The 26,597-nt window shown below is 45.9% G+C and overlaps 2 protein-coding genes across 7 annotated transcripts in view; both read left to right on the top strand.

The window, feature by feature from the left end:
* Positions 1 to 24,697, top strand: part of LOC144951451 (uncharacterized) — an 89,700-nt gene extending 65,003 nt beyond the window's left edge. Inside the window, exons 4-5 of one of the 6 annotated variants that reach the window (XM_078881719.1) lie at positions 5,576 to 5,763; positions 13,698 to 24,697. In XM_078881719.1, coding sequence (XP_078737845.1) covers positions 5,576 to 5,763; positions 13,698 to 13,816 — 307 coding nt within the window. In that variant the 3' untranslated portion in view covers positions 13,817 to 24,697. The remainder of the gene's footprint in view (positions 1 to 5,575; positions 5,764 to 13,697) is intronic. The other 5 variants (XM_078881718.1, XM_078881720.1, XM_078881723.1 and 2 more) reach the window with 5 other exon arrangements.
* The window catches only part of LOC144951462 (uncharacterized), a 138,101-nt gene that overhangs the window by 74,087 nt on the left and 37,417 nt on the right, over positions 1 to 26,597 (top strand). The gene's annotated exons all lie outside the window — the stretch shown is intronic.

Genomic DNA, 26,597 nt, shown 5'->3' with positions numbered 1-26,597 from the left:
CCTGTGTCTCTCTCCTGGTGTCTCCCTCACTCCCACCTGTGTCTCTGTCTCCTGGTGTCTCCCCCACTCCCACCTGTGTATCTGTCCCCTCGTGTCTCCCTCACTCCCACCTGTGTCTCTCTCCTGGTGTCTCCCTCACTCCCACCTGTGTCTCTGTCTCCTGGTGTCTCCCCCACTCCCACCTGTGTCTCTGTCTCCTGGTGTCTCCCTCACTCCCACCTGTGTCTCTGTCTCCTCGTGTCTCCCTCACTCCCACCTGTGTCTCTCTCCTGGTGTCTCCCTCACTCCCACCTGTGTCTCTCTCCTGGTGTCTCCCCCACTCCCACCTGTGTCTCTCTCCTGGTGTCTCCCTCACTCCCACCTGTGTCTCTCTCCTGGTGTCTCCCTCACCCCCACCTGTGTCTCTGTCCCCTCGTGTCTCCCTCACTCCCACCTGTGTGCTCCTGTCTCCTGGTGTCTCCCTCACTCCCACCTGTGTCTCTGTCCCCTCGTGTCTCCCTCACTCCCACCTGTGTCTCTCTCCTGGTGTCTCCCTCACTCCCACCTGTGTCTCTGTCTCCTGGTGTCTCCCCCACTCCCACCTGTGTCTCTGTCCCCTCGTGTCTCCCTCACTCCCACCTGTGTCTCTCTCCTGGTGTCTCCCTCACTCCCACCTGTGTCTCTGTCTCCTGGTGTCTCCCCCACTCTCACCTGTGTCTCTGTCTCCTGGTGTCTCCCTCACTCCCACCTGTGTCTCTGTCTCCTCGTGTCTCCCTCACTCCCACCTGTGCCTCTGTCTCCTGGTGTCTCCCTCACTCCCACCTGTGTCTCTGTCCCCTCGTGTCTCCCTCACTCCCACCTGTGTCTCTCTCCTGGTGTCTCCCTCACCCCCACCTGTGTCTCTGTCCCCTCGTGTCTCCCTCACTCCCACCTGTGTCTCTGTCTCCTGGTGTCTCCCTCACTCCCACCTGTGTCTCTGTCTCCTCATGTCTCCCTCACTCCCACCTGTGTCTCTCTCCTGGTGTCTCCCCCACTCCCATCTGTGTCTCTCTCCTGGCGTCTCCCTCACTCCCACCTGTGTCTCTCTCCTGGTGTCTCCCCCACTCCCACCTGTGTCTCTCTCCTGGTGTCTCCCCCACTCCCACCTGTGTCTCTCTCCTGGCGTCTCCCTCACTCCCACCTGTGTCTCTCTCCTGGTGTCTCCCCCACTCCCACCTGTGTCTCTCTCCTGGTGTCTCCCTCACTCCCACCTGTGTCTCTCTCCTGGTGTCTCCCCCACTCCCACCTGTGTCTCTCTCCTGGCGTCTCCCTCACTCCCACCTGTGTCTCTCTCCTGGCGTCTCCCCCACTCCCACCTGTGTCTCTCTCCTGGTGTCTCCCCCACTCCCACCTGTGTCTCTCTCCTGGTGTCTCCCTCACTCCCACCTGTGTCTCTGTCTCCTGGTGTCTCCCCCACTCCCACCTGTGTATCTGTCCCCTCGTGTCTCCCTCACTCCCACCTGTGTCTCTCTCCTGGTGTCTCCCTCACTCCCACCTGTGTCTCTGTCTCCTGGTGTCTCCCCCACTCCCACCTGTGTCTCTGTCTCCTGGTGTCTCCCTCACTCCCACCTGTGTCTCTGTCTCCTCGTGTCTCCCTCACTCCCACCTGTGTCTCTCTCCTGGTGTCTCCCTCACTCCCACCTGTGTCTCTCTCCTGGTGTCTCCCCCACTCCCACCTGTGTCTCTCTCCTGGTGTCTCCCTCACTCCCACCTGTGTCTCTCTCTCCTGGTGTCTCCCTCACTCCCACCTGTGTCTGTCTCCTGGGTCTCCCTCACTCCCACCTGTGTCTCTGTCTCCTGGTGTCTCCCTCACTCCCACCTGTGTCTCTGTCCCCTCGTGTCTCCCTCACTCCCACCTGTGTCTCTGTCCCCTCGTTTATCCCTCACTCCCACCTGTGTCTCTGTCCCCTCGTGTCTCCCTCACTCCCACCTGTGTCTCTGTCTCCTGGTGTCTCCCTCACTCCCACCTGTGTCTCTCTCCTGGTGTCTCCCTCACTGCCACCTGTGTCTCTCTCCTGGTGTCTCCCTCACTCCCACCTGTGTCTCTCTCCTGGTGTCTCCCTCACTCCCACCTGTGTCTCTGTCCCCTCGTGTCTCCCTCACTCCCACCTGTGTCTCTGTTTCCTGGTGTCTCCCTCACTCCCACCTGTGTCTCTCTCCTGGTGTCTCCCTCACTCCCACCTGTGTCTCTCTCCTGGTGTCTCCCTCACTCCCACCTGTGTCTCTCTCCTGGTGTCTCCCTCACTCCCACCTGTGTCTCTCTCTCTTGGTGTCTCCCCCACTCCCACCTGTGTCTCTGTCTACTGGTGTCTCCCTCACTCCCACCTGTGTCTCTGTCCCCTCGTGTCTCCCTCACTCCCACCTGTGTCTCTGTCTCCTGATGTCTCCCTCACTCCCACCTGTGTCTCTCTCCTGGTGTCTCCCTCACTCCCACCTGTGACTCTGTCTCCTGGTGTCTCCCTCACTCCCACCTGTGTCTCTGTCCCCTCGTGTCTCCCTCACTCCCACCTGTGTCTCTGTCTCCCGGTGTCTCCCTCACTCCCACCTGTGACTCTGTCTCCTGGTGTCTCCCTCACTCCCACCTGTGTCTCTGTCCCCTCGTGTCTCCCTCACTCCCACCTGTGTCTCTGTCTCCTGGTGTCTCCCCCACTCCCACCTGTGTCTCTGTCTCCTGGTGTCTCCCTCACTCCCACCTGTGTCTCTGTCCCCTCGTGTCTCCCTCACTCCCACCTGTGACTCTGTCTCCCGGTGTCTCCCTCACTCCCGCCTGTGACTCTGTCTCCTGGTGTCTCCCTCACTCCCATCTGTGTCTCTGTCCTCTGGTGTCTCCCTCACTCCCACCTGTGACTCTGTCTCCCGGTGTCTCCCTCACTCCCACCTGTGTCTCTCTCCCGGTGTCTCCCTCACTCCCACCTGTGTCTCTGTCCCCTCGTATCTCCCTGACTCCCACCTGTGTCTCTGTCCCCTTGTTTCTCCCTCACTCCCACCTGTGTCTCTCTCCTGGTGTCTCCTCCTCCCACCTGTGTCTATGTCCCGCTTGAAGCGTCCCACTGTTCTCCCTCATTCTCCTGTGTTCGTGTCCCACGCTCGTGTGGTGTCTTGGGACGAAGCTTACAAATTCAAATTTAACTCATATATTTTCCGCAGCCAATACAGATGCGTTCCCACTTTTACGACGTTTCAATGCGTTCCTTGGAACCCCATCGTTAATATGATTGTCTTTAATCGGACCCAATTTTCTTGTAGACATTTATATATGTTGAACTTCTTTCACACCGTACATAGCTAACCGTGCTAATCAGAGGTGCAAAAGTAGAAACAGTACAAGCATCACTTGCCGATGTGTTTTGTACTTTTATGCGCGGTATTTAACAGTGTTCAGTCGGTAACAAGTCACAGAAACACTTGAGATGAACAACAGCTCCACGCCAAGTCACATCGGAAACCAGACTGACTCGAATTCACATGTGGCCGGAGTCGTGTCGGAAGACGAGTCGCGATTCAAGTTTCTGCATCAAAAATCGATCCTTGTTTGCATTGTATAAACGTCGGAAATGTGGATCGTCATAAACCGGAGGCCACCCGTACCATAATTTATAATGTGTGGGTTCTCGGTTTTGACTGCATTGAATATGTAATATAATGTGTGCTCTATTTAGATTCAGTTTGAGTGCTTTTTATAAACTAGCACATTTACGATCTATCGCACCGCAAGCAATGGGATGACGGAAATAAGTGTCAGGCCCACTTCCATTCGGTGGTCCGCCGAGGTCGTTCTTCATCCTCCCTCTTCCTCCTTGCTTGCATCGCTACATTGGCCGCAACTTAACCATTTGAGACACAATGGATCTTTAGTCTCTTGATTCGGTGTCTCAGACTGTGGGAACTCATTAATAATCTCTACACACATCCACTCTTTCATTGCCAGCACCCCAATCCAACGTTGACAGCTTGATGAATATTCAGCTGAATGTTTTATTCACGGGCGCGCGCGTTGCTATGAGGTTTCTTTGCAGGGGGATAAGAAGCATTGCAAAGGGAGGAGACATCAATTCAGGGAAGGCTTACACTCTAGTAGGCCTGCACTTGTATTGTGCATCTCTGTGAAATGCTATGAACATCTATTCCGCATATTTTAAACTTTTATTTATGAATTGAAGTTGAGCGCTTAAATTATATTTCAATGTGAGCTCATGATGCAGATAACCCCATTGCATGGGTTTATTGTATTACTCACCTCTTCCTTTCTGTTGTATGCTAATCAGCAGAACAGTTGGATTGCAGATGGTTATTATTCATATAAAATAGTGGGAATATATCATCATGGAACCTCCTTTGCCAGTACCAAAATATACTAATAGGGTTTTTCCCCTTTTTTCTGGCAACAAAACTGACACCTTTTGCAAGGAATCATGCTTACATTAACCACAATACTTGCAGTCAAATGCAAACAAAAAACAATACTCTGATAATTTATCCATTGTCCTTGAAACTGATTGGTCCACACCAGAGACAGCTTTCTTTAGAGCCTAGTCTCATGTGGTGTTCGACCAGATGACGCCAAAAGGCGCACAGTTCAAAGACAACGCACTATCAGAGTAATGAGAGCTCGGGGTGAGCAGCTACATCATGGGACCTCCTTTGCCAGTACCAAAATATACTAATAGGGGTTTTCCCCTTTTTTCTGGCAACAAACCTGACACATTTTGCAAGGAATCATGTTTACATTAACCACAATACTTGCAGTCAAATGCAAACAAACAAAAAAACAATACTCTGATAAGTGTCTCTGGTGTGGACCAATCAGTTTCAAGGACAATGCATAAATTATCAGAGTATTGTTTTTTGTTTGCATTTGACTGCAAGTATTGTGGTTAATGTAAACATCATTACTTGCAAAAGGTGTCAGTTTTGTTGCCAGAAAAAAGGGGAAAACCCCTATTAGTATGGTGGGAATATGTTTAATATGGTAATTATTAGGTAAGAAATATATTGATCCATTCCTTCCCCCTCTTCCTGAACTCCCATCGTCTTTAGCATTGTTTGTTGTTGAAACGTTCTGACCCGCCCCTACTGGACATGTGTGAAAAATAGCTTTATAGATAATCTGATTTCTCCAAGAACAAATAAAGATTCTGATTCGGATCTATATCAGTCACTACACATCAGCTGTTCATTGATTAGATAAGCCTTTGCATTGACACATTGAACAACAACAACACATATCTCAAAGTCTTGAAACGTTTAAAAAGATTTAGTGAAAACCAAATAAAATTATTCACATAACTAAACTCTAGCCGCTGGGTTGTGTGCGGGTGCGTCCCTGTGTCTGTGTGTATGTGCGCCCGTGTGTGTGTCTGCCCCCTTGTGTGTGTCTGTCCGTGTGTGTGTCTCTGTGTGTGTCTGCCCCCTTGTGTGTGTCTGTCCGTGTGTGTGTCTCTGTGTGTGTCTGTATCTGTGTGTGCATCTCTGTGTGTTTGCCCCCGTGTGTGTGTGTGTCCCTGTGTGTGTCTCTGTGTATGTCTGTGTGTGTGTGTGCGCGCGCACATCCCTGCAGCCTGCCCAAGTGTCAGCTGGAGGTTGGAGCTGACAACTTCTCCTTGTCGACAGTGGCTGTGGAGTCCTGCATGCCCCCCCCACCTCGCAAGAGCTGCCAAGAGTCGCCCAGCCTGCTGCCCAGTGCCCGTGCCCTCAACTATTATGACAACATGCTGTGTACGGTACGACCTTACGATGTCCCCTCTGGTATGTCGGTCTCATTACCGTTGCTTTGCTCCTCTTTGCAGTCAGTGGCAGTTTCGCCGAGGCCTACGGCTGTTGTGTTCTAATTGACGTGGACGCTATGTGTAATGAATGCAGGCCTTGTGTGGAGCACTGTGATGCAAGTGTCAATGCTTGAGGTATTGCTTTGCATACATTATACAATTTGAAGAAAATTATAATAATTACATTCTTAATTTTGGAGCTTTCGTGACTGCAGGAATTATTCTTTGGTTCTTTCGGTAAAGTCACGTATAAAGATAAAATAATAAATTAAATAATAGCATACGACGTTTCGATTGCAACACGTGACTTTACCGAAAGAACCAAAGAATAATTCCTGCAGTCACGAAAGCTCCAAAATTAAGATTGAACCACTTCTACGGGGAAGTTCTAAGTTTACCTTTTCTCTCTCTCTGGGTTTTTTGTTCTCTCTCTCTGCCTGTATATTTAGTGTAATTTTTTCTGTCTACACTCGTTTTTTGTCGTTCTTATGTTCTGCTCTGTCTGTGTATCTCCGTTCACCTTGTTTTTATGTTTTGTCTTTCTTTGGAATTTTCACACTTAAATTCTAACTTAGCAATCTTTGAAATACGTAATCGACCAGGCTATGCATTAATTGTGTGTTGACCGACTCTCTGTGTCGTATTACATATCATTTCGATATTTTGCTAGGTTATTTAATTTAGTGTGTTCTTTCTCCCTCTCTCCTAATGTTCAAGCCTGCGTACTTCACTACGCGTCTTCTTCGTACTCATTGACATGTAAAAAAAAATTTCTAACCCCTCCCTCTCTCTGCCTCCGCCCCCCTCTGTCTATTTAAGGCCACCCCACAGAGACGATCCCCCCTCTCTGTACCTGTGTTGCTCTCTCTATGTATCTTGGTGATATCTGTCTGCTTATATGTATATCTATAGTATTCTGGTTAGATTTTATGTTGCTATTTCATTATACCTGATGATGATTGCTTGTGTTGCAATCGAAACGTCGTATGCAATTATTTAATTTATTATTTTATCTTTATACGTGACTTTACCGAAATAACCAAAGAATAATAATTACCTTTATATGGCATCTTTCATCAGTGATCCCAAATCGATGTACAAGGCATAGCAATGAAAACTCAGCATAAAATAACTCCTGAAACTAAAAATTTAAATATGGAAAAGTACTCAAATAAATGCCAAGAACCATTCACAGAATTAACTATAATTTGCATAACCAGAAGTATATAGATGAGTTTTAAGGTGAGTTGTAAATATGTCTGCAGACTGAGAGATGCAGAGATCTCATGGGGAAGAGAGTTCCAGAGTCCTGGGGGACCACACGGGGAATAAGGGTGCCATGGTGACTTGGAGATGTTAACTACCTCGCCTGGTATACAGAAGATTGTGGGTTCGATCCTGACCCTAACACCTGCTCCTGTATATGTGGAGTTTGCGTGTTCACTCTGTGCTCGTGTGGATTGCCTTACACATGCACGCGTTGGCGAGATATTAACTCCCTCCCCTGGTATACAGGAGGTCGTGGGTTCGATCCCGACCCTAATTCTTTCTGTATATTTGGAGTTTGTGTGTCTCTCTCCCCATGGTCGCTTGGATTTTGCTCCAGTTCCTCTGGTTTTTCCCCTCCACATTTAGAAAATACACATGTTTAGAGTATTTGGCTGCTATGCATTTCCAGGTCGCTTTGCCTTATAAAGTAAAACGTTTTAAGTTTTGGTTTAGAACAGCTCGGTCATACATCAACAAAATCCTCTGTGACCTGGGAGCAGGTAGAAGATCTGCACCCCCAGACCTGTGAGTGCAGCATCGAGTCTCTGATGCAGGCTGGGGCTGGCTGGTTAAGAGCTGTGTAGGTGAGGAAGAGGATGTATAAATTGAATCCTCTGTGGGACTGGAACCCAGTGCGGAGAGGCCAACATGGGCACGATGTGAACTGAAGCCGGCATGATGGTTAACCACCCCGGCAGTGACACCCCCACATGAATGATAGCCACATGGCTTCGGGAAATGCACCTAATTCTTCACATGACCTGGCCCAGTGGAGAGAACATGCCATCCGCTAGGTCGCACCTGACGTCTGAATTACTGATTTGATAGTCGCTATATCTTGATACATCAACAGTTACTTACTGAACGTTTCCACTCGCTCAGTTTGACGTCGTACAACGGGATGAGTGAAGAAGCTGTCATTGTGCTGTTTTGAGTCTCTTGAAGCAATCTGATGAAAATTTGTATTCTGATCCTCATAGTAAACATACAGTTGATCATCGATTATCCGGCGTGGGATTACCCGGCTTGCAACATTATCCGGCGGTTTCGGGCCAATCCGGCGAAACCGCTCCAAAGGCTGTAACCAGTCTGGCGATAGGCACCATGTGCATGACTAAAAAGTAGCTATGCTTGATTTCAGTGTTAAATGTTATACATATGTAATGCGAGTGTAAACGGGGTTCGCTGCTGGGCTCTGGCCCAATCATACGGGCCGGGGTATTGGGGGGCGGAGCCCAGTATGCGGGGCATATGGGAGGGTCCGCCGTTCACCTCGGGTCCAATCGGAAGCGAGGTGAATGGGGGTGGAGCCAGCAGGGCACTATGGGAAGGCCGGATCTGACGATCCAGAAAGGGAGGAGTCAGGATCACGTGGTGAAGGGGATATAGGTGGGAGCCCGGAAGGGCTCCGGGTCAGTTACTGGAGTGAAGAAGCTGAGCCACGTTGGGTGGCCGGAGGGGATCCGCGTCATCAGCCACGTGGCTGGAGGAGCTTCGGCACACCGTCGGCCAGCGGTGTGCAGAGTGGGGGAGCGGAAGAGCTGACGAGGGAGCGCGTGCGGGGCGCGCGCGAGGAGACGCTGGTCCGTTGTCAGGACCAGCGGGGTGCGAGAAAGAAGCTAAATGCAAGAGCAACGGAGACCAGCAGTGTGTGACGAAGTATTTTATTACATTGGGGTCAGAAGTGCTTCGAGATGTCAAAACATCTCAAGAAGAAAAATCTACCTACGCCTTCTTCAGAGGACGAGGAGGACCTTCCTCCAGCGGTGGCGCTCCCGAACACGGAGGGCGCGGGCGGGTCGGCGGTGAGCGACACGACAGGGGTACAAGATGTCGTCGCGGGAGCCGGGCCGTTTGCGTCTTCTGGCGGCGAGGACGGCTGGCGGCTCGTGGAGGAGCAAATTGATTCGCTGCGGGCCGTTTTGCTAGACTTGGTCACCCTGGTCGTGCCAGCGATGATGCCGGGACAGCCACGCGTCGGGCCTCTCCGGGGGGGAAACTTCGGGTGGGGCCGAGACATCCGCCATTGCAACCTCTGCGAGGCTTCCCGCCTTCCCCGACACACGGCAAGACGCCGCCATCTTGGGCGCGGCCACGAATGACTGGCGGGAAGCCGCCATCTTGTCACCGCCACGTGGGGGGCGCCCACTTCGGGTGACAGCAGCGGGGGGACTCGCAGCCACCGTCTGACGACTATTAAAGAATTTACCGTCGGCGGGGATTGGAGCGCATTCGCTTGGCGCTTTGAGACCAGCAGTGTGTGACGAAGTCTTTTATTACACATAGTACATTATACATTATATACAACGTAAACAATGAAAAGACTGCACGTGTATACATCACCCCATGCAGAGTCTTCGAGATTGGAGTGGTAAGCTCGGGTACAGGAAATAAATTAACCTTTTAAAGTAGTTTTTTTGTCTATTTGTATGTTTATTTTTGCCAATTTCCAATAATAAGCAAATTTAAAATATGTCGTGCAAGAATGGGCAAGACCCCCCCCCCCCCCAATTGAATTTACTGTCACTGCATGTTAATATTTATATAAATACTTGTATGGTAGTAAAATGTGGAAATTTAAACGTGGAATCTAATGTAGAATATGAAGTTTGATGCAGCATAAACTGAGGCCTGAATAATGAAATTCAATGACAGAAATGGAACAGCCACACAAATGTACGTATCTAAAGTGCCAACAAAACGTGTGTAGTAGGTTTGTATGGAGACGGAGTCTTCCTAGGAGGCAACACGTTTATTATATAATGTAACAAGAACACAACACGAGGTCCCTAACACGAAGGGGTAATGGCCCCTTCCACCCACAACCGAGGGAGGTACAGCCTCCGGGCTAACGTACCCTAGCCACTGGGGCTAATTGCTCCTGTAGCCCTCCGGCTAGCGGGACCTAGGGGAGGGTGACCCAACTCAGCCAAGGTGTGAGTCACGACCCTGGCCCATCCAGACCCGGCCCTTAGAAGGACGTCGGGTCGAGGGATCCTCAGGGTCCTAGCCTATTGACCACTGGCCTCACTGAGCCCCGGCCCTCAGAAGGACGTCGGGGCTTGGGGTCCAGGGTCTTATCTTCAGGTGGCTTCTGGTTTTTCAGCTTGAGGCGAACTGCCTCAGCCGCTCCGGGGTCCGGCTTTTATGGGGCTCCCAGGGTCACCCGCGCCTGGCCACGCCCACCATCTGGATCCTTCTCGAGGGCCCTGGATTGTTGCGCAATCCCCCCCAGCCCCCCACCCGGGGCCCTGGGGTGTCCCCCTCCGGTTCCCAACCACCCCCCCCGGGATGCCTGACCCCCGAGTCCTGCTTGTCACAGGTCGGACTCGCTATTGCCCCCTGTTGGGCCGTGACTGGAATTACCAGCTCAACCAAAGTGGTGGCGGCGTATTACGCCCAACAATTACCCACCACACGTGTGCTAAGAATAGACTCCAACGAAGTGATGCTTCGCCAAGATTATTCACTTCAACATTAGAACACATTAAAAAAAAACTGGATTGGAAAAACAAAGGCATATTAATATATATGTGAACCATCTCAGCTTTGCTGATGACGGCATTAGTATGTATGTCTAAATTATTTCGCATCATATGTAGCCAACCGTGCTAATTGGAGGTGCGGGGAAAGGACAAGCTAAACACAAAAAGCAGTTCCAATAAAGGAGTTTTCAATTCATATTTAAAAGTGCATAGCTCCAGTGGCTTCCTAATATCGAAAGGAAAAGCATTCCAGATGGCCACAGAAGCACATCTCAAAGCGTCCGATGCGGTGACCGTCTTTGTTCGATGGTTAACCAAAAGCCACTGCAGCGAGGATGACCGGAGTTCGCGTGACAGATACTGCTCCTTGACGAGATCAGCAAAGTATTGTGGTTCATTTGTGACAAGCACTTTGTGTGTAATGAGTGCGACCTTATAATTTATTCGTTCAGCAACTGGAAGCCAATGCAGCTTGGCAAGCACTTGGCAGGCAGGACATTTTAGAAGAACTTTATTTTTTAAAAGGCTGCAAAAAGTTGAGCTAATTATGAATACGAACAATTCTAGGGTAGTGTGAAACCAGTTCACGGAATAATGGACGATATCTTCAAGGGAAACACAAATGGAAAACACAGCAGAACGTGTTCCTCGGGTGATGTTGAAGGTGACTGAGATCGAAATGATGAGATGGACGAGGGCAAAGTGGAGAGCTTCTGGAAAGCTTTGTTTAGCACGGTTGGCGACGTACGGTGCAAAATAAATTCCACATACATACATAAACTCACACAGAGACCCATAGTTTGTTATCCTTCCCCTGCACCTCCGATTAGCATGGTTGGCTACGTACGATGTGGAAGAAAGTTCAACATACATAGAAGAGAAACAGCAATATGCCTGAAGAAAACAGCGTTGAATCACTGTGCTATCTGCAATGACAAACGTCAAGAAATGTCACCATTAGCAACAACAAAAATATGGAACAAAAACTGAACACGAAGCATGCTTGGAATGACAAATGGACATATTAGCGGTACACTGGTGCAGCATAACACACTGGACCTCATACAACAGTCGAATGATGTTGCTGTTGCCACTTGAGTTGAGCTGCAGAACTCTCCATGAGAAGTTGACACCACCATACGTCATAATATTTGTGATGCCACTGTCTGCCAAGAAATGATTCTGGAAATTAATCGAGGAACAACCATCTCGACGAAGTCTAGGTAGGGCACGAGTGCAAATCTTGCCTTTAGAACACCGAGCCAAACAATCGCCATCAGGGCTGGGTGCTGCTATATGGCAACAGACTGTGAAGCTTCGCGGTCAGCCGCTCATATAACCGTTCTGTCTTCCAAACTGCCTCGATATCACGAGAACTGATTTTCAGGCACCACCACTCTACAAGATTTTCTCACCGGAGTTGCGAATCGCAAGAAAAATAAAGAAAATAAATAATTGTTGCACACAAATTAGCTTTTTGGTTTTTGTTATAACGCAGACCAGCGGTGTAGTACCGCCAATACCTTCACACGCCGGTTCTCATAAAGCAATGTAAGGAAAAGTATTTTGGCTTGGGCAGGACCATGTCTACTGGAGAGACGATGGCCAGTGGTCAAGGAATAATAACAGAGTGGCATTTGAGCAATGTAACGTGTCCTAGGGGCTCCTTCAGCGTGGAGACGGAGCAATGAAATCGTTTCATGTGCGAGTGTTGGGTGGATTATTACATCTTGGGAACATGAGAGGTGGCCGTGACTTGGGGAGGCCTTCATCTAGCTTGGGATTGACCCTGGCTGATGATGATGAATTTGAAATATATTTGTTTCCTCTAATGAACGTTCTAAAAAAGCTGATTGTAATAGAGTAACGATGGTGAAATGTTAACTACCTCACCTGGAATGCAGGAGGTCGTGGATTCAATCTTAACCCTGATGTCTGCTGTATATTTGGAGTTTGCATGTTCTCCCCGTGATCACGTGGATTTTTCTGTGGGTCCTCTGGGTTTTCCCTACACATTTAGAAACATGCATTTAGTATTTGGCTGCTATAAATTTCCACATATTAAGCCACTTCGTTGAACTATCATTTGTGGCCAAGTTGATTCTAAAAAGGAGCTATGTAGCTCAGTGGGCATTACCTGGAAAATTGAACAATGTAAAGCTAATCTGTGTGTTCGGTGTTAGCTGTGCTGACAGGGTCGAGGATGAGGGCGAAGGTGATTAACTACAATTCGATTTCAATAGAACTGAGCTGTCTTCATCTTACAGATCAAGGAGCATAAACCATCATCACAAGAACTCCGGTCATCCTTGCAGCAATGGCTATTGGCTAGCCATCGAGCAAAGATGGTCACCGCATCGCGCGCTTTTCAGATGCGCTTCTGTGGCCGTCTGGAACACTCTTCCTTCTGATATTAGGAAGCCACTGGAGCTATGCACTTTTAAATCATTTAGATTGAAAACTCATTTTTTCTAAGTGCTTTTTGTGTTTAGTTTGTTGTCCTTCCCCTGCACGTCCAATTAGCACGGATGACTATGTACGTAGCAAAAGAAGTTAGACATACATAATCAGCCCAAAACATCTGTAAAGCAGCTACTCCAATTGCTGACCATCACATTAACACCACCAGCTAAAACACGTAGCCTGTTGCGACCAATATTATCTATAACAGAGGTTTTTCGGGTGAGATTAACTGTGACTAACCGAACTAATCATGGATATTCATTGTAATTTATATGGCTACATTAACCCCCCTCTCGTCTTCGCACCTGATTGGCTCACAAGTAATGACGTCACATTGTATCCCTCTATTTAAGACGAAACAGCAGGAGGATTTCTCCACAACTCCGACTGTCGCCTGATGAGGCTGAGTCTTAATGTTGTAGGTTTACTCTCCAACACACAATCGGTAGTGCTGAACTGGTAACTAATTGTCACGTTTTGCTTCCATGACAAACCTTACTAATTGGCCGTGTCTGGTGGTGGCGAGTTTAACACTTAATTTACGCGATCTAACCCCAAAAAAACCTCTTATACTACCGTTTGTTACCGCGCCCTCTTCATGGTTTGCTGTTCACGCACGCGTGCCTTTTGGAGGACGCTGCGTGTTTTGACATTTTTTTGTTTAAATGGGAGAATTTTTGTTCTGGCCCTCCCGCAGGACGACCCCAGCCAGAAGCAGGAGAAGAACGGGGAGTCTGGGGCCATCACTGTGGGGCACGGGAAGCCTCTGAACGCCAGCGCCTCCGCAGGGCACCCCCCGCACGTCCCGCACGCTAAACCCGAGAACACGTCCGACGACAAACCCAGCGATAGCCGCTCCTTCCAAAACAACCTTGCCTGAAGGCGCGCCGGGTGGAGTAACCGCGTGGCAACCGCGTGGAGCTTGCCCTCAAACCTTAAAACCCTCGCCTCCGAGCTCCAGGCCTCTTTCCACGCACAACCACAACAACAGAGCGGAGTCTCTGGTAAGATTTTATAATTTTGGAGTGACAGCGGTGGTTCTTAATAATAAAGGTGTTAAGTACACGTCACCAGCATTTAATTTTAGGCTTTGTACGGTACTTTTTATTGGCATTCACTGTAGTTGCACGCGTTTACAAGGTTGTGTGACAGTTTTAATACTGGTGTACAAATAATCCAATCCCACTGGAATTTATGTTTAATTGAATCAAGGTTGTCAACCACGTACCACACCCATGTGCAAATGTTGACGTTTAGTTTTAACCCAAGTTAAAGGAACCTTTTTGTGTTTCACTTCGTGACGGCGAAGGGAAACGCCACTCGTTAATCAACCCGTTTCTTGCTCTCTAATGCCACTCCATTTATGACTTTTCCCATTTGCGAACTATCGCACAAAGTATTTTAGGGAATGATTTTATTCACTCGGACTTTGCGATCTAACTTTATACCTAAACAGATTTAAGTTTAACCCGTAGGCTTTTGCGACCAATATTATTCATAATAAACGTTTTTGGGTTAGATTTACTGGAAAATGTATAATGACAGATTTATCAGCAGGAGTAAACCACAATAGATTTAAAATAAATTTTTGTTATAAAACTTAAAAGCAATCTCCAATTGTGTAACAATATTTCATAAATGTTCCAACTTTGCTATTTTGTTCTACAACACAGGGCGTCACGATGGCGAGCTGTTAACTACCTCGCCTGTTATACAGGTTGTGGATTCGATCCCGACCGTGACGTCTGTATATTTGGAGTTTGTGTGTCTCTCTCTCTTTCCTCGTGGTCGTGTGGATTTTTCTCCCGGGTCCTCCGATTTTCCCTCCACATTTAGAATCAACATCATGCGTTTAAAGTATTTGGCTGCTGATAAATTTCCACATGATGATAAGCCACTTCATTGGGCTTATCATTTGTGATCAGGTCACGTCTGAAAAAGAGCAACATAGCTAAGTGGGTCTTACCATAAAAAGAAAAAGAAACCTATAAAAAAATTATGAGATCTCTTTTACCAGTGGCAAAATAAGTAGTAAGTTTTTACCAGTTTAAAAGGGTAAAAACTTACTACTATATAAAACAAATTGTTGCATGTTAGTTAGGTATTGCAGCCAAATACAGTCCCACCTGTAGGAACAATCATACAATGCAAGTTAGATAAGCCCCAATACCGGGTCTTCCCCTCTTGCTCAGAGGCCCAGTCTGAAGATCTTACCTAAAGCACTGAAGCAATCTCGGTCGTGAACTTTGGCCTACTCTATGAAAAATATATTACATCACTGGCACTAATATAGCATCTGTCACCCACCTTTTCGAAATTTCCGCAGGACCATCTGGAAAAGTGTTTGAGACTTAGCGAGGCGTTCCTGGGTAAATAAGTGCCAATCATAATAATGAAATCTAAAGTTGCCTAGGCAGCGTTGGGAAACAAGTCAAATACATGTACAATAAACATGGATAAATACATTGCATAAAAATATCAAACGGGGTTTTATTCCGACGTACAAATTAAGGCAGAATTGTCCATTGCTGGGTGTTCTTACCGGTTGACTGTTGTCAATGTCACGTGACCTTATTCCAGCCAACCAGGAGCATGAGATATGCTGCAACATGAACACACCTTCAAGATAATGTACAAAAGTTTTGGAGATCTAATGTCTAATGTTGATTTGTACTTGTATATGGTTGCAGCCCATGTTACATAAACCATAATGGATATAAATATTGTTGCAAGCTGCAAGTTTTGATGTTATTTGCGTATTTCGAATACAATTTGAATATTTGTTTCCAACAAACAATATGTATAGGTATATATAAAACACTTCTTCCCTAAGAGTGCATCGGAATATGGTCATCGAGAAGTAACTTGAAAGAAAAAAACAGGGTTTACGTGAAATTACTTAAACTATAATTGAAAATACATTTTGCAGAGTTGGTGCTGCAATTTTCTTTACGAATCGTCAGTTCTCATTTGGAGATGTCTTAAAATAAAAACTGATATCAAACTGTAATTGCAATCGTCACGACGTTATATATTTGTAATGCTTAGCCATTATTAGCTTGTATACGATATATATTACATTTTACATGAAACAAGTATCCAATTTGCAATTACTTGCTTGCAATAACTTAAGAGCACGATTGCCAAAAGGGTGTTAATACGAGAAAGTATGCTGAACAGTGTATAATTATTCATGTAGAAATTCAAAATTAAATGCGAAAATAATGAAACAAAAACCTCTTGTTAATAATGGCCACATCCAAACACTTTGATTAGTTTTTTTCCCACGTAACGCCACAACAGCCCAGTATGTTCAGAGCACGCCCTGTTTGTAGCCAGGCCTGACCTTCGCACGTCCTTTCATGCACCAAGTCGGTCTCCCACACAGGACGTGGGGCATCCCTCTCCTCCCCACCGCCAACGTGCTCGTGAGTCTGTAAAGGTACAAATAGGGGCGGGCCACTCGACTCTGTATTCTGCACGCATGGGCACGAGAGCCGTGCTGCTTGCCTTCACTTCGCTTCATGCCGGTGCATGATTACGCGTCAGCACTGTAGGTTACCATTAGCCATTGTCACTTCGCTTGGATGCGGGCACTCCCCATGTCATTACCATCCCTCATGGGCTTGCCATCCCTCTGGTGGAACCATGAACATCAACAGGCCGATGCGCACATCTCCTTTATGAATGGCAAATTAAAGGCATGAGCCACAGTGATATTGTGGACATGCAACTCAAACTACGGACCATATAGTAAACCCACTGTGGTCTGCACTCCTTCAACAGAGAAGGAGGAAGACCAAAACTACACGAACTCTCTCTCTCTGCTGGAGCCCTCTCGTCGTGGTCAGCAGACATCGGCATCGAGCTCCTGAACGTATTTGTGCGATCGTACACAAGAGCAGCGTGGTCTTGTGATGGCGTAAACTGTCTCGATCCTGTGCGTGGGCTCAGATCGTTGCTCGATCTCTGCAGTTGTCTCAGGCGTGTTTGCTCCTTTGGTTGCCGTTATTTTTTCTGTGCGTTTAGTTTGTTGTCCTTCCACCGCACCTCCGATTAGCACGGTTGGCTGCGTAAGGTGTGAAAGAAGTTCCACACACATCACACACATACATCCAACATATTTACATACATACATCCACACACATACATTGACACATTTCGTCTGCAGTCTCATCTGTGGGCTGTCAGCCTCTCCCGCGATGCGTCCTCTCCATGGCCACTGCAAGCTGCAGGATGTCGGTGTCCCCCGTTCACCGCTGAATCTCGAAACGTGCAAAGCATGTGCAGCGTTAATTGTATTCAGAGAGGTGTAGTATTGCCATTGTTTTTAAAGACGTCATTACTTACCGCAGTGAACCGTCGCGACACGACCACCTCTACTCTATGATAGCTGGCACCAACACTGCCACATGCCCTCCCGCATGGCCTTGTGGGAGCCGCGGTACATCTTCCGACCTGAAGACGTACCGACAAAGTTATTACGCACGTACGTCATCAGAATGGGAAAGGTTTAATACACAGTTAATAAGTTGGCTCTAATTTGCATCGGTTTTCTGATCCATGTGTTCACATTTCTGTTTCGTGATGTAATTACAAGCCTCCGTCTCTCTGTACTTCATGAAAGTCTTCTTTCGGAACATTGCCTTTATTTATCATATGCCGTTTTACATCCTCTTTTATTTGTGTCTTTTCTTTCCTAAATGTATCTCAATTATCTTCAATAATTGATCTCGGTATGCATACTCTTGTGTTGTTCAGTAGTGTCCTTCAAGCAATGATGTTAGTTTGTTTAGTAAACTTGAAGATTACGGCTTTAATAAAAAAAGATTGCATAACCTATCGAGCCACATTTGAGATGATCGGAATTAAAGTTTAGTGCCCCCAGCATTTTGCGACCCCCACTGCCACTGTGTAGAATATTATTATGTGCCAGGGACTCTATGAGATGATAGGACAATAGTCTGAGTCCATAATTGGCAATAAGTAACGGCAAAGCAGTTATAAGTGACTCAGAATTGTGCGCAGTTGCGTATACAGTACACGACTTCCCTGAAGGCATTCACCTTCAGCGAGCGTGATGCCGATCACACACGGTTCGAATTCGACCCTCGATCGATGGCTGCACCATCGCCACACACGCGTCGAATAAAAGCAAGGGACAAGTCCTTACTTACTAAGAACTCCTCTATCATGTTTCATTGCTGGAGGGGTTGTCCCCCCTACCTGAAAATCCTGGCTCCGCCATTGCCCCCAGCGCACTGAAGGCATCACCTTTCGGTGCCATTTCATACGTGTTGTATGTAGTTTCTTTTATTTTTATTGTTTTAAGCTTAAATATACAATAACACAACATTAAACTTCTAAATTTAATCCATAGCATCTACAAAAATATAAATAATTAAACGTTTAAGATCTGAATACTTAAATTAGAAAAAAAGCCACTTTTGCAAGATACAAATAATTGTGAAACAACCTTACAGTGTTATATTGAACGGCATAGTTCGGCTTGATTTGCATAATCAATAATGGCGCATGCTATAATCAGCATTGTAACCCCCTGTATCAATACACTGCTCGATGAAGGCCCCCCATGCTGTACTTTGTGGGGTTGACCATACTTCACCACATTGGTCAGTGGAGGTTGAAGGGACAGCTACGTATATTCGCCAGAGTAAATAAAGGGGAAAAGTATGACATTTGTTTTTAATAGTGGAATGATTGATCGATCGTATATTAAGATACCATGGTCGATGATAAATGTTAATTTAATACATTCAATAGTACTGTATATCGTATTACGCTCAATTTTTTAAGGGATTAGTTTACTGCAAGAAAGTTATATTTTCACCGTTTGTCCTGTGGACTTTCTAGATTTCTTTTCCAGAGTTAACATTTGTTTGAACACGGTACCATTAACCCAATTTGAAGTTTCGGATTTTCATTAGCAAAGTGTCACCTGCTTAATTTTACACGGTATACAATATAAGTTAAATTGATAGTTAATTCCATGCTGCATTATTGGACTGTACAGCAAAATAACCACCACAAAAATCAGTCAATCAATCTGTATTATACATGCCAATATATAAAGTGGGCATCAGTGCACATCACAGCGGAACGGGAACGGTACAGGGGGCATCGAGCAACAGGAATGAAGAAAGAACCCCGTCACGACCTCAGCGGCTAACACTAACTGAGCAAAGTAAATTGCCTTAGCTCAACGAAGTGGCTTATGTGGAAATTGACAGCAGCAGCCAAATACTCGAAAATGCTTGACGTTGATTCGAAATGTGGAGGGGGAAAACTCTGAGGACCTGGAGAAAATTCCACGCAATCCTGGGGAGGGCATGAAAACTCCAAATATATAGCAGGCGTCGGGGTCGGGATCAAACCCACGTTTCCCTTTATACCAGGCGAGGTAGATAACATCTCCGATCCACCGTGGCACCCATGTTTGGGGCTGACCTCGAGAAGGCTTCGTCACCCCCAGCGTTGGGTGAAAATGTCGTTGTGATGGTGCTGTGAGATGAGGGATACAGGTGATGTACAATATACGCACACACTCGAGAAGACACGCACATACTAAATTTTTGTGATAATAGTTTTAAATTGTTTATGAAAAGTTGTACCTATGGGACCTTTTAGGTTTCACACTGAATTGCATCTTGCAAAGTGATTTTTCTGATGAAGTTTTCAGATTTTTTTAAGTTCAATTAGTTATATTTTTGCGCATTTTTTGCTTTTGTTTATTTTTGTGTCAATGTATGTTTAAGCTTATCACAATTAAAATAGATTCTATGGAAGCGGCTACATCTACCGCGTATAAAATGGCATCTAGAGGTGGTGCCTCGATTAAGTTAGGGGCATTACACTTTCATTCCAATAATCTCAACTGTACAGAGCACCTACGTGGCGTTTCAACATCTTAATACCTGTGTTATTGCCAGAAAGGGTCAAGCCTCTTTGTCTATTTTTTCATCAAAAGTGTTGTGCATTCTGAGAGTATGAACGGCTGATTAGTTTTTCAATGGACAATATCAGGTCACGTGTGTAAGTACCCCTCTTCCTGGTGCAATGATTCCTGACGGATATTATCGGAGCATTATTTTAGTTTGTTGTCCTTCCCCCCCACCCACACCTCCGATTAGCACGGTTGGCTATGTATGGTGCGAAAGAAGTTCAACATATATACGTAGGTGCATTCGTTCGTAAGCTTTTTACTGGAGTTGGCCATGTTGTATGTAAACCTGGTCGCAATGCGTGAAGTTTACGCCCAGAATAGTATCCTCATGGAGCAGAACAACGGGGTAGAGTGAAATACATTTCACACAGGAGTGGAATTAGCCCTGGGATCTTGCCATCATCAGTCGTGGCATGGCCACTGCTAAATGCAAGGCTACCTATACTATCTCCATATGGCACCACCATCTCACATTCTTCTTCTACTGCCGTATGTAAATAGTAACACTAACGAGGGTAGATCGAGGTTTAGTTAGCCAGCCAAGAGCATCGTATGGTGCCGACTGAACTTTTGCTATCCCACGGCAAAATGAATAGAAGGGACAGCTGTTGACGTTCACCACAGCTTCAGTGTGGATTATTAATCGCCCACTCGTGCAGACGTGCGTGCCGCACCGTGGGAAGTGTTGATGACGTTTACGATCACTCGCACACGCGGGGATAGCGCGGAGCCAGGATGCTCGGCCCTGGGGTCTTCAATCAGGCTCCTCTTTGTGACGTCTGCGCTCAAGTGAGCTCATCACTCCATCTCAGCACTCCATCTCAGCCGTGGTCATCTTCTCGGGCGCGTTCTTTCCTTTGGCTGCCGTTCCGTCACCATTCTTCTCCGTTGGCCATCATCCCTGCTCGTGATGTGCTTTTCAGCTGTCTGCCCATTTTCTTTGTCACTGTCCACGTTTCTGAGCCGAGTTATAGTTGGCAATATGGGCCAAATGGTAACTTATTATTTACGTATGCTGCTCTCACTTGACAAATACAATTGTGCAAAAGAAATCCACCTTCCTCTTGTTTGCATCTTTATTTCATTATTTAGATCCAAGTGTATATCTTAAGGAATAATTATGTTTAGCAAAATTGTCTAACTTTGCAGCCTTGTTTTTTAAGTCAAAGTATTGGTTGTTCTAACTTTGTTCGAGTGACTTTTTCATGAGCAAATCGAAGACGACTAATACTTTATCCATTTATGTTGCATGCTTTTATTTCTCAAATCCATTTTTTTTGTAAAATATCCTCTCCCACTGCTGTGATTTGCGTTATAGGCGGGTTGTCTCCTCGGCTGGCTTCTCTTCTTATTTGTTATTTCCACTGTCTTCGTGCAGATCAATATTGACGGTACAGTAATACCCCGATTTAGCACCTCCGATTAGCACGGTTGGTTACGTACAGTGGAAAATAAGTTAAACTTACATACACCGCACCTCCGATTAGCATGGTCGGATATGTATGTTGCGAAAGAAGTTCAACATACATACATCGCCCCTCCGATTAGCACGGTCGGCTATGTACGGTTCGAAAGAAGTTCAACATACATACACGTCTCTCCCCTTTGACATCGTTTCGTAAGCACGTTGTCACGTTACGATCACCGCTACCCGATTAGCGTCGCCTCAACCCCACACACTCGCATCACTGATAGCATCGTCGTCACCCGTTCTCATTATCCGTCACCTTTCAGCCTCCTCTGCCATCACCACCGACTATCCACTACCCCTGTTCAAATCGCTTCGATTCACGTCGTTTCGATATTCGTTGTCCACCCCGACATCCTAAACCGGGGTATTATTGTACCTTAGTTATTAATTATTTTAATAACTTCTTGTTATATTATTAAAGCCTCCGTTTATGATAGCTTAAATAACTGCTAAAGTTTTCAATGAATAAAATGCATTGTCAGTGATTAAATCCAGGAAAATTAGTTTATTACATGTATTTATCTTTTGTAGTCTGATAGTAATTTGATTAATAGTAGGTAAAAATACATTTTCTAAATCCAGCTCCAACGTTCGCATTATTTGTACGTGTAATAGCATGCCAATGGGTCTGTACTTGGACACATCCGTTTGTGTCTCTCATGCTGAACAATGGTGTATAATTTATTTATTGATGTATTTCATTTCTATGTGTAAACATTGAGTGAACAAACTGCATTTTTTTATTGTAACAGCTTCCTTGATGTCTACAATTATTTTATCTGTTCTCAAAGCGTTTCCCCTTTTTCATGCTGTGAAGGGCAGTTTACTTGTTCAGGTGTAACCGTTCAAACATAATCCTCATCTGATAAATGATTTACCCCTGAGGTATTCGTTTTTTTTGCTAGAAAATTTGCATAAAATGTATAATTTTTTTACAATACATAACATCTACATGTTGTACAATAGATAGGTATATAACTCTCATTTCGTTAGATACGTAACATCTACGTCATAGCCCTTTATATGTTTCGAAATGTTTATCGCTTGTGAAATGGTCTTCAACCAATTACATTTTAATATAAACTTGAAACATTTATTCTGGCTCAATTTGAGATTGCAATTTCGAATAGCTTGTCAGTTACGTATGGGAAAATAGGCTTACATACACACATGCTTAGGATTTTTTTTAATAACACATTAAATTAACGTATTTAAATGTTTGCATTTATAATAGTTTTTACGTTTTAACAATATGCACGGCACACATCTACATATATATAAATAATGTATATGTATTATTGATGTACATGTAATGCATACAATATGCTATACATTATATACAAACGCACAATTACACACAATATACATACGCACAATTACACAATTATATACATATACACAATTCCAAGATGAACGTGTACAGGCTGTTGAGGGGAGCTGTGGTGCCACCCAGGTATGGTGTGGGCTGAGCAGGGCTGCAGCCCCCTGGGGGGGGTGGGGGAGGCTCTGCACCATCCGACTGTGGGCCCCCCTCATTTTTCCCCGACTCACTTTAACAAAAGAGTTACTACACGTGTTTTAACCCCGTGTACAATAATGTGTAGGCTATAACTTTATATTATTTTAGTTGTGACCGTGTATTGGGTTCAGGGGAAGACAGTCTCACAGTTACAGGATAAATAAAATATGTAACGGTACAATACGACTCACAATAAAGTTATCGTGCGTCATCCTTTCATGCCGGCTCCATTGCTCTAGGATTTTCTTAAAAGCGGTAGTCTGCGCAACTTTACACTGCTCTATTGATAACGATAGCCAGATGCGTTAATCCGGCTTGGTACATGGTAGACCGCAGGTTATTTTTAATTAATAACAAAAATTTGAATATTTTTTTCTAAACATTTTTAACTTGTTAATCTGTTGATTCGGGGGGGGCACCCTTGTGGCCGACTGTGCCCCAATGCGTCGCATAACGCTGCCGCATACCCACCTCCATAGATGCAACCCCTGGGCTTGAGACGTGTCTCTGGCCTGTCATCCCCCGCAATGTTTTTTTACGTCCTCAAACAATACAATTGTCTCAAAATGGCATTGCCAGGAAGCGTGAGGTGTCGTAGAAACAGGAACCACCCTTGTGTGGATGCACCGCTGGATAAGAGCCTGATTGTGCCATGCCCATGATTTGATGATCGTGCTGTCAATATATGATGAAGGCCGACAACACAGATGTTGGAGCATCGTACAGGATAAGGTTGGGCGTTGCCGCACTGATGACAATGTAACCCTAACATAAAAATAATCTACATTTTCACATTTTGTTGAGGTGAATATACTATGCGTGTGCTTAATGTAGCGTGATGTATATGTATAGCTTTGCGGACGTACACCGTGTTCTTTAGCTTCATGTTATTCTGTTGACAGTTCGGGTCGGACAGAGAGGTACTTTGTTAGAGTAGCCATTGAGTTTTAAGAGTCAGCGCTGACGATGTGCCCAGCCTCGCGACTGTCTGTACACGGCACTCTCCCCGTTCGTCACAAACCTTGGGCACCGTCCACGCTCACGGTGGCGCGACCTCGAAGCGCCACCGTCGAGATCGCTTTCGTTCGTTGCATGCTTCATGGGCGGAGACGTGAAGTGGTGCGGCGTTTCGCGTGATTGGCCCCGTTGTTTATTGATTGTGCAAAAATGTTCAATGTTGCGATTTCAACCGGTGCTGGGTTTTTCGGATGATGATAATGGTGGAAATAAGAGTATTTATATAAAAAAAAAATGAAAATATATATTGTACGTGGTGACACACACACCTATAATATAGCACTTTGAATAATGGCGGTGGGTCGAATTGAGATTCGTAAAACTCACAAATGCCCTCGCTGCGGCATTGCTTCTCTCGGCTGCAATGATTTGGCTTCTAGACCACGGTACTTAGGAGGTGTTAAACCCCCGTTTTTGAGGTTTGTAAAGTTCAAACGTCACCTTTATTTAGTAGCATAATGCTAACGTTCTCGTATTGTCGTCGGGCCTTGGGGGCCGTCCATAAATGACGTCACGCACCTGGGGGGGAGGGTCAGACATTTGTGACGATATGTGACGAGGGGGGGGGGGTGAAAAATGTGACGTCACATCAAAATACGCAACTTTTAATAACTGTAAGTCTACTGAATTAAATTGACTTTTTAATAAATGCTTTCTCCTTAAACATCAGAGTGCAGCGGCACATTAAATACACACTACAATGACAATAGTTTAAAGCGATTTGAAGCATGTTTTATTTTTTTGGGGGGGGGGGGAGGCAGAGATTTGTGACGTCATATTTGAGAGGGGGTCTGTATTTTTGTGACGCCGTGTGACGACGGGGGGGGGGGGTAAAATCGACCAAAATCGCGTGACGTCATTTATGGACGACCCCTTGTGCTTCCATTTGCAAAATTAATAAATGAGCGAGTGTTATTTCATTATTTCCTCTTCCAGCTTAGCACACACGCAGTTTGTTAAATGTCACGACGGACGTGTGATTTTGTTTGCCAAATAACTTTTTAGTCGTAATAAATGAATACGTGAACAAAGCCTCGTGTCAATCCCGATGAAGGCCCGCCCGTCCTGTGTCGGTCACATGTCAGCATTGGTTTCGTCTGACATCTTCCACCCGTGTGATTGTGAGGGGAACCCCATCAGTTGTTTGGCCTGCACCTACGGTATTTAACCCAAGTGAATTTTCGCTCGTTGGTTTTTAATGAAACTGTGATGTATCTGATGAACCGCATGCATTAATGTACGTCATTGTAGAATTCATACGATGAGTGATTTGCGCTAATTTGCTTCAGTGTGTAAGGTTCTTTTTAAGTGTGCTGTCAAATTGCTCTTAAACCAATGTGTTTTTTACATCGCAGATACATGATTCAATGTAAAAAATGGGTTTTGAAAGCAAAGTTGAACATAAACTGTATTCAATTTCTGATGTAGTCTATAAGTGGCATTTATTGTTTGTGTTATTGTTTAGTTAGTAACGCCTCATCCACCCACTACTTACTTGCCTACGGTCATCTCACGCCGTCTGCGTGCGTTACGTGCGCCCTCTGCTGGATAAAGCAACACGAGTCTCACTACACTTACCACTCTATACACTCACTCACCACTATACACTCACTTACTCACCACTATACACTCCCCATTCTACACATTCACCCACACTCACCCACTCTATACACTCACCCACACACCCACCAACAAACCAACCCACTCTATATATTCACCCACACACCCATCAACAAACCCACTCTATACACTCACAACACAACAACAAAACAACCGCCATTCGCCACTAAGTGGCGGTGACGTCACCACCACGCTTGTGCCAGGTTATGCGCACGTTGAGGCCACGTGAAGTGTCCAACGCCCGCTGGCAGGAGGTCACGGGGCAGACCCAGGTGCCACGGGCCGACTGATTGAGAAGACTGGCTGATGCACCACCTGTGCCGCCTACTGTGCCAACTTTCTGTGCTTTAACCACCCGGCGCTTCGCTCGTTGTTGTGAGCGTCGCTCCTCCGCCCTCCATTGTTGCTGGAAGACGACTGCCTCCAACTGCCCAGGAGCGTCCTTCACGAGCCTCCTCCTGACACCGCTGGTACCAGTCATCGGCAAGTCCACTCAGCTCCACATCCTCCTGTACCACATCACTCCATCTCTTCTCACTCATCACTATACACTCACCACTCTATACACTCACCCAGTTTGCTGAACGACCGCTCACAGCTTGCAATTGAAACTGCTATTGTTAATAAAATTTGCAGTGAAATTCGCAAATTCGGAAATATGTCGTCTCCACAATAAAACCAAGAAGATCCAAAGGAGTTTCTGGTAGAACTTCATTCCGGTTTACTAATAGGGGTTTTCCCCTTTTTTCTGGCAACAAAACTGACACCTTTTGCAAGGAATAAATGTCTACATTAACCACAATACCTGCAGTCAAATGCAAACAAAAACAACACTCTGGTAATTTATGCATTGTCTTTGAAACTGATTGGTCCACACCAGAGACAGCTTTCTTTGTCTCATATGGTGTTCGACCAGATGACGCCAAAAGGCGCACAGTTCAAGACAACGCACTACCAGAGTAATGAGGGCTCGGGGTGAGCAGCTACATCATGGGACCTCTTTTGC

This window comes from Lampetra fluviatilis, chromosome 62 (genome assembly GCF_964198595.1).
Source record: "Lampetra fluviatilis chromosome 62, kcLamFluv1.1, whole genome shotgun sequence".
Classification (NCBI taxonomy): domain Eukaryota; kingdom Metazoa; phylum Chordata; class Hyperoartia; order Petromyzontiformes; family Petromyzontidae; genus Lampetra; species Lampetra fluviatilis.
The sequence above is the reverse complement of the archived record's forward strand: the minus strand, read 5'-3'. Positions and strand labels throughout refer to the sequence as shown.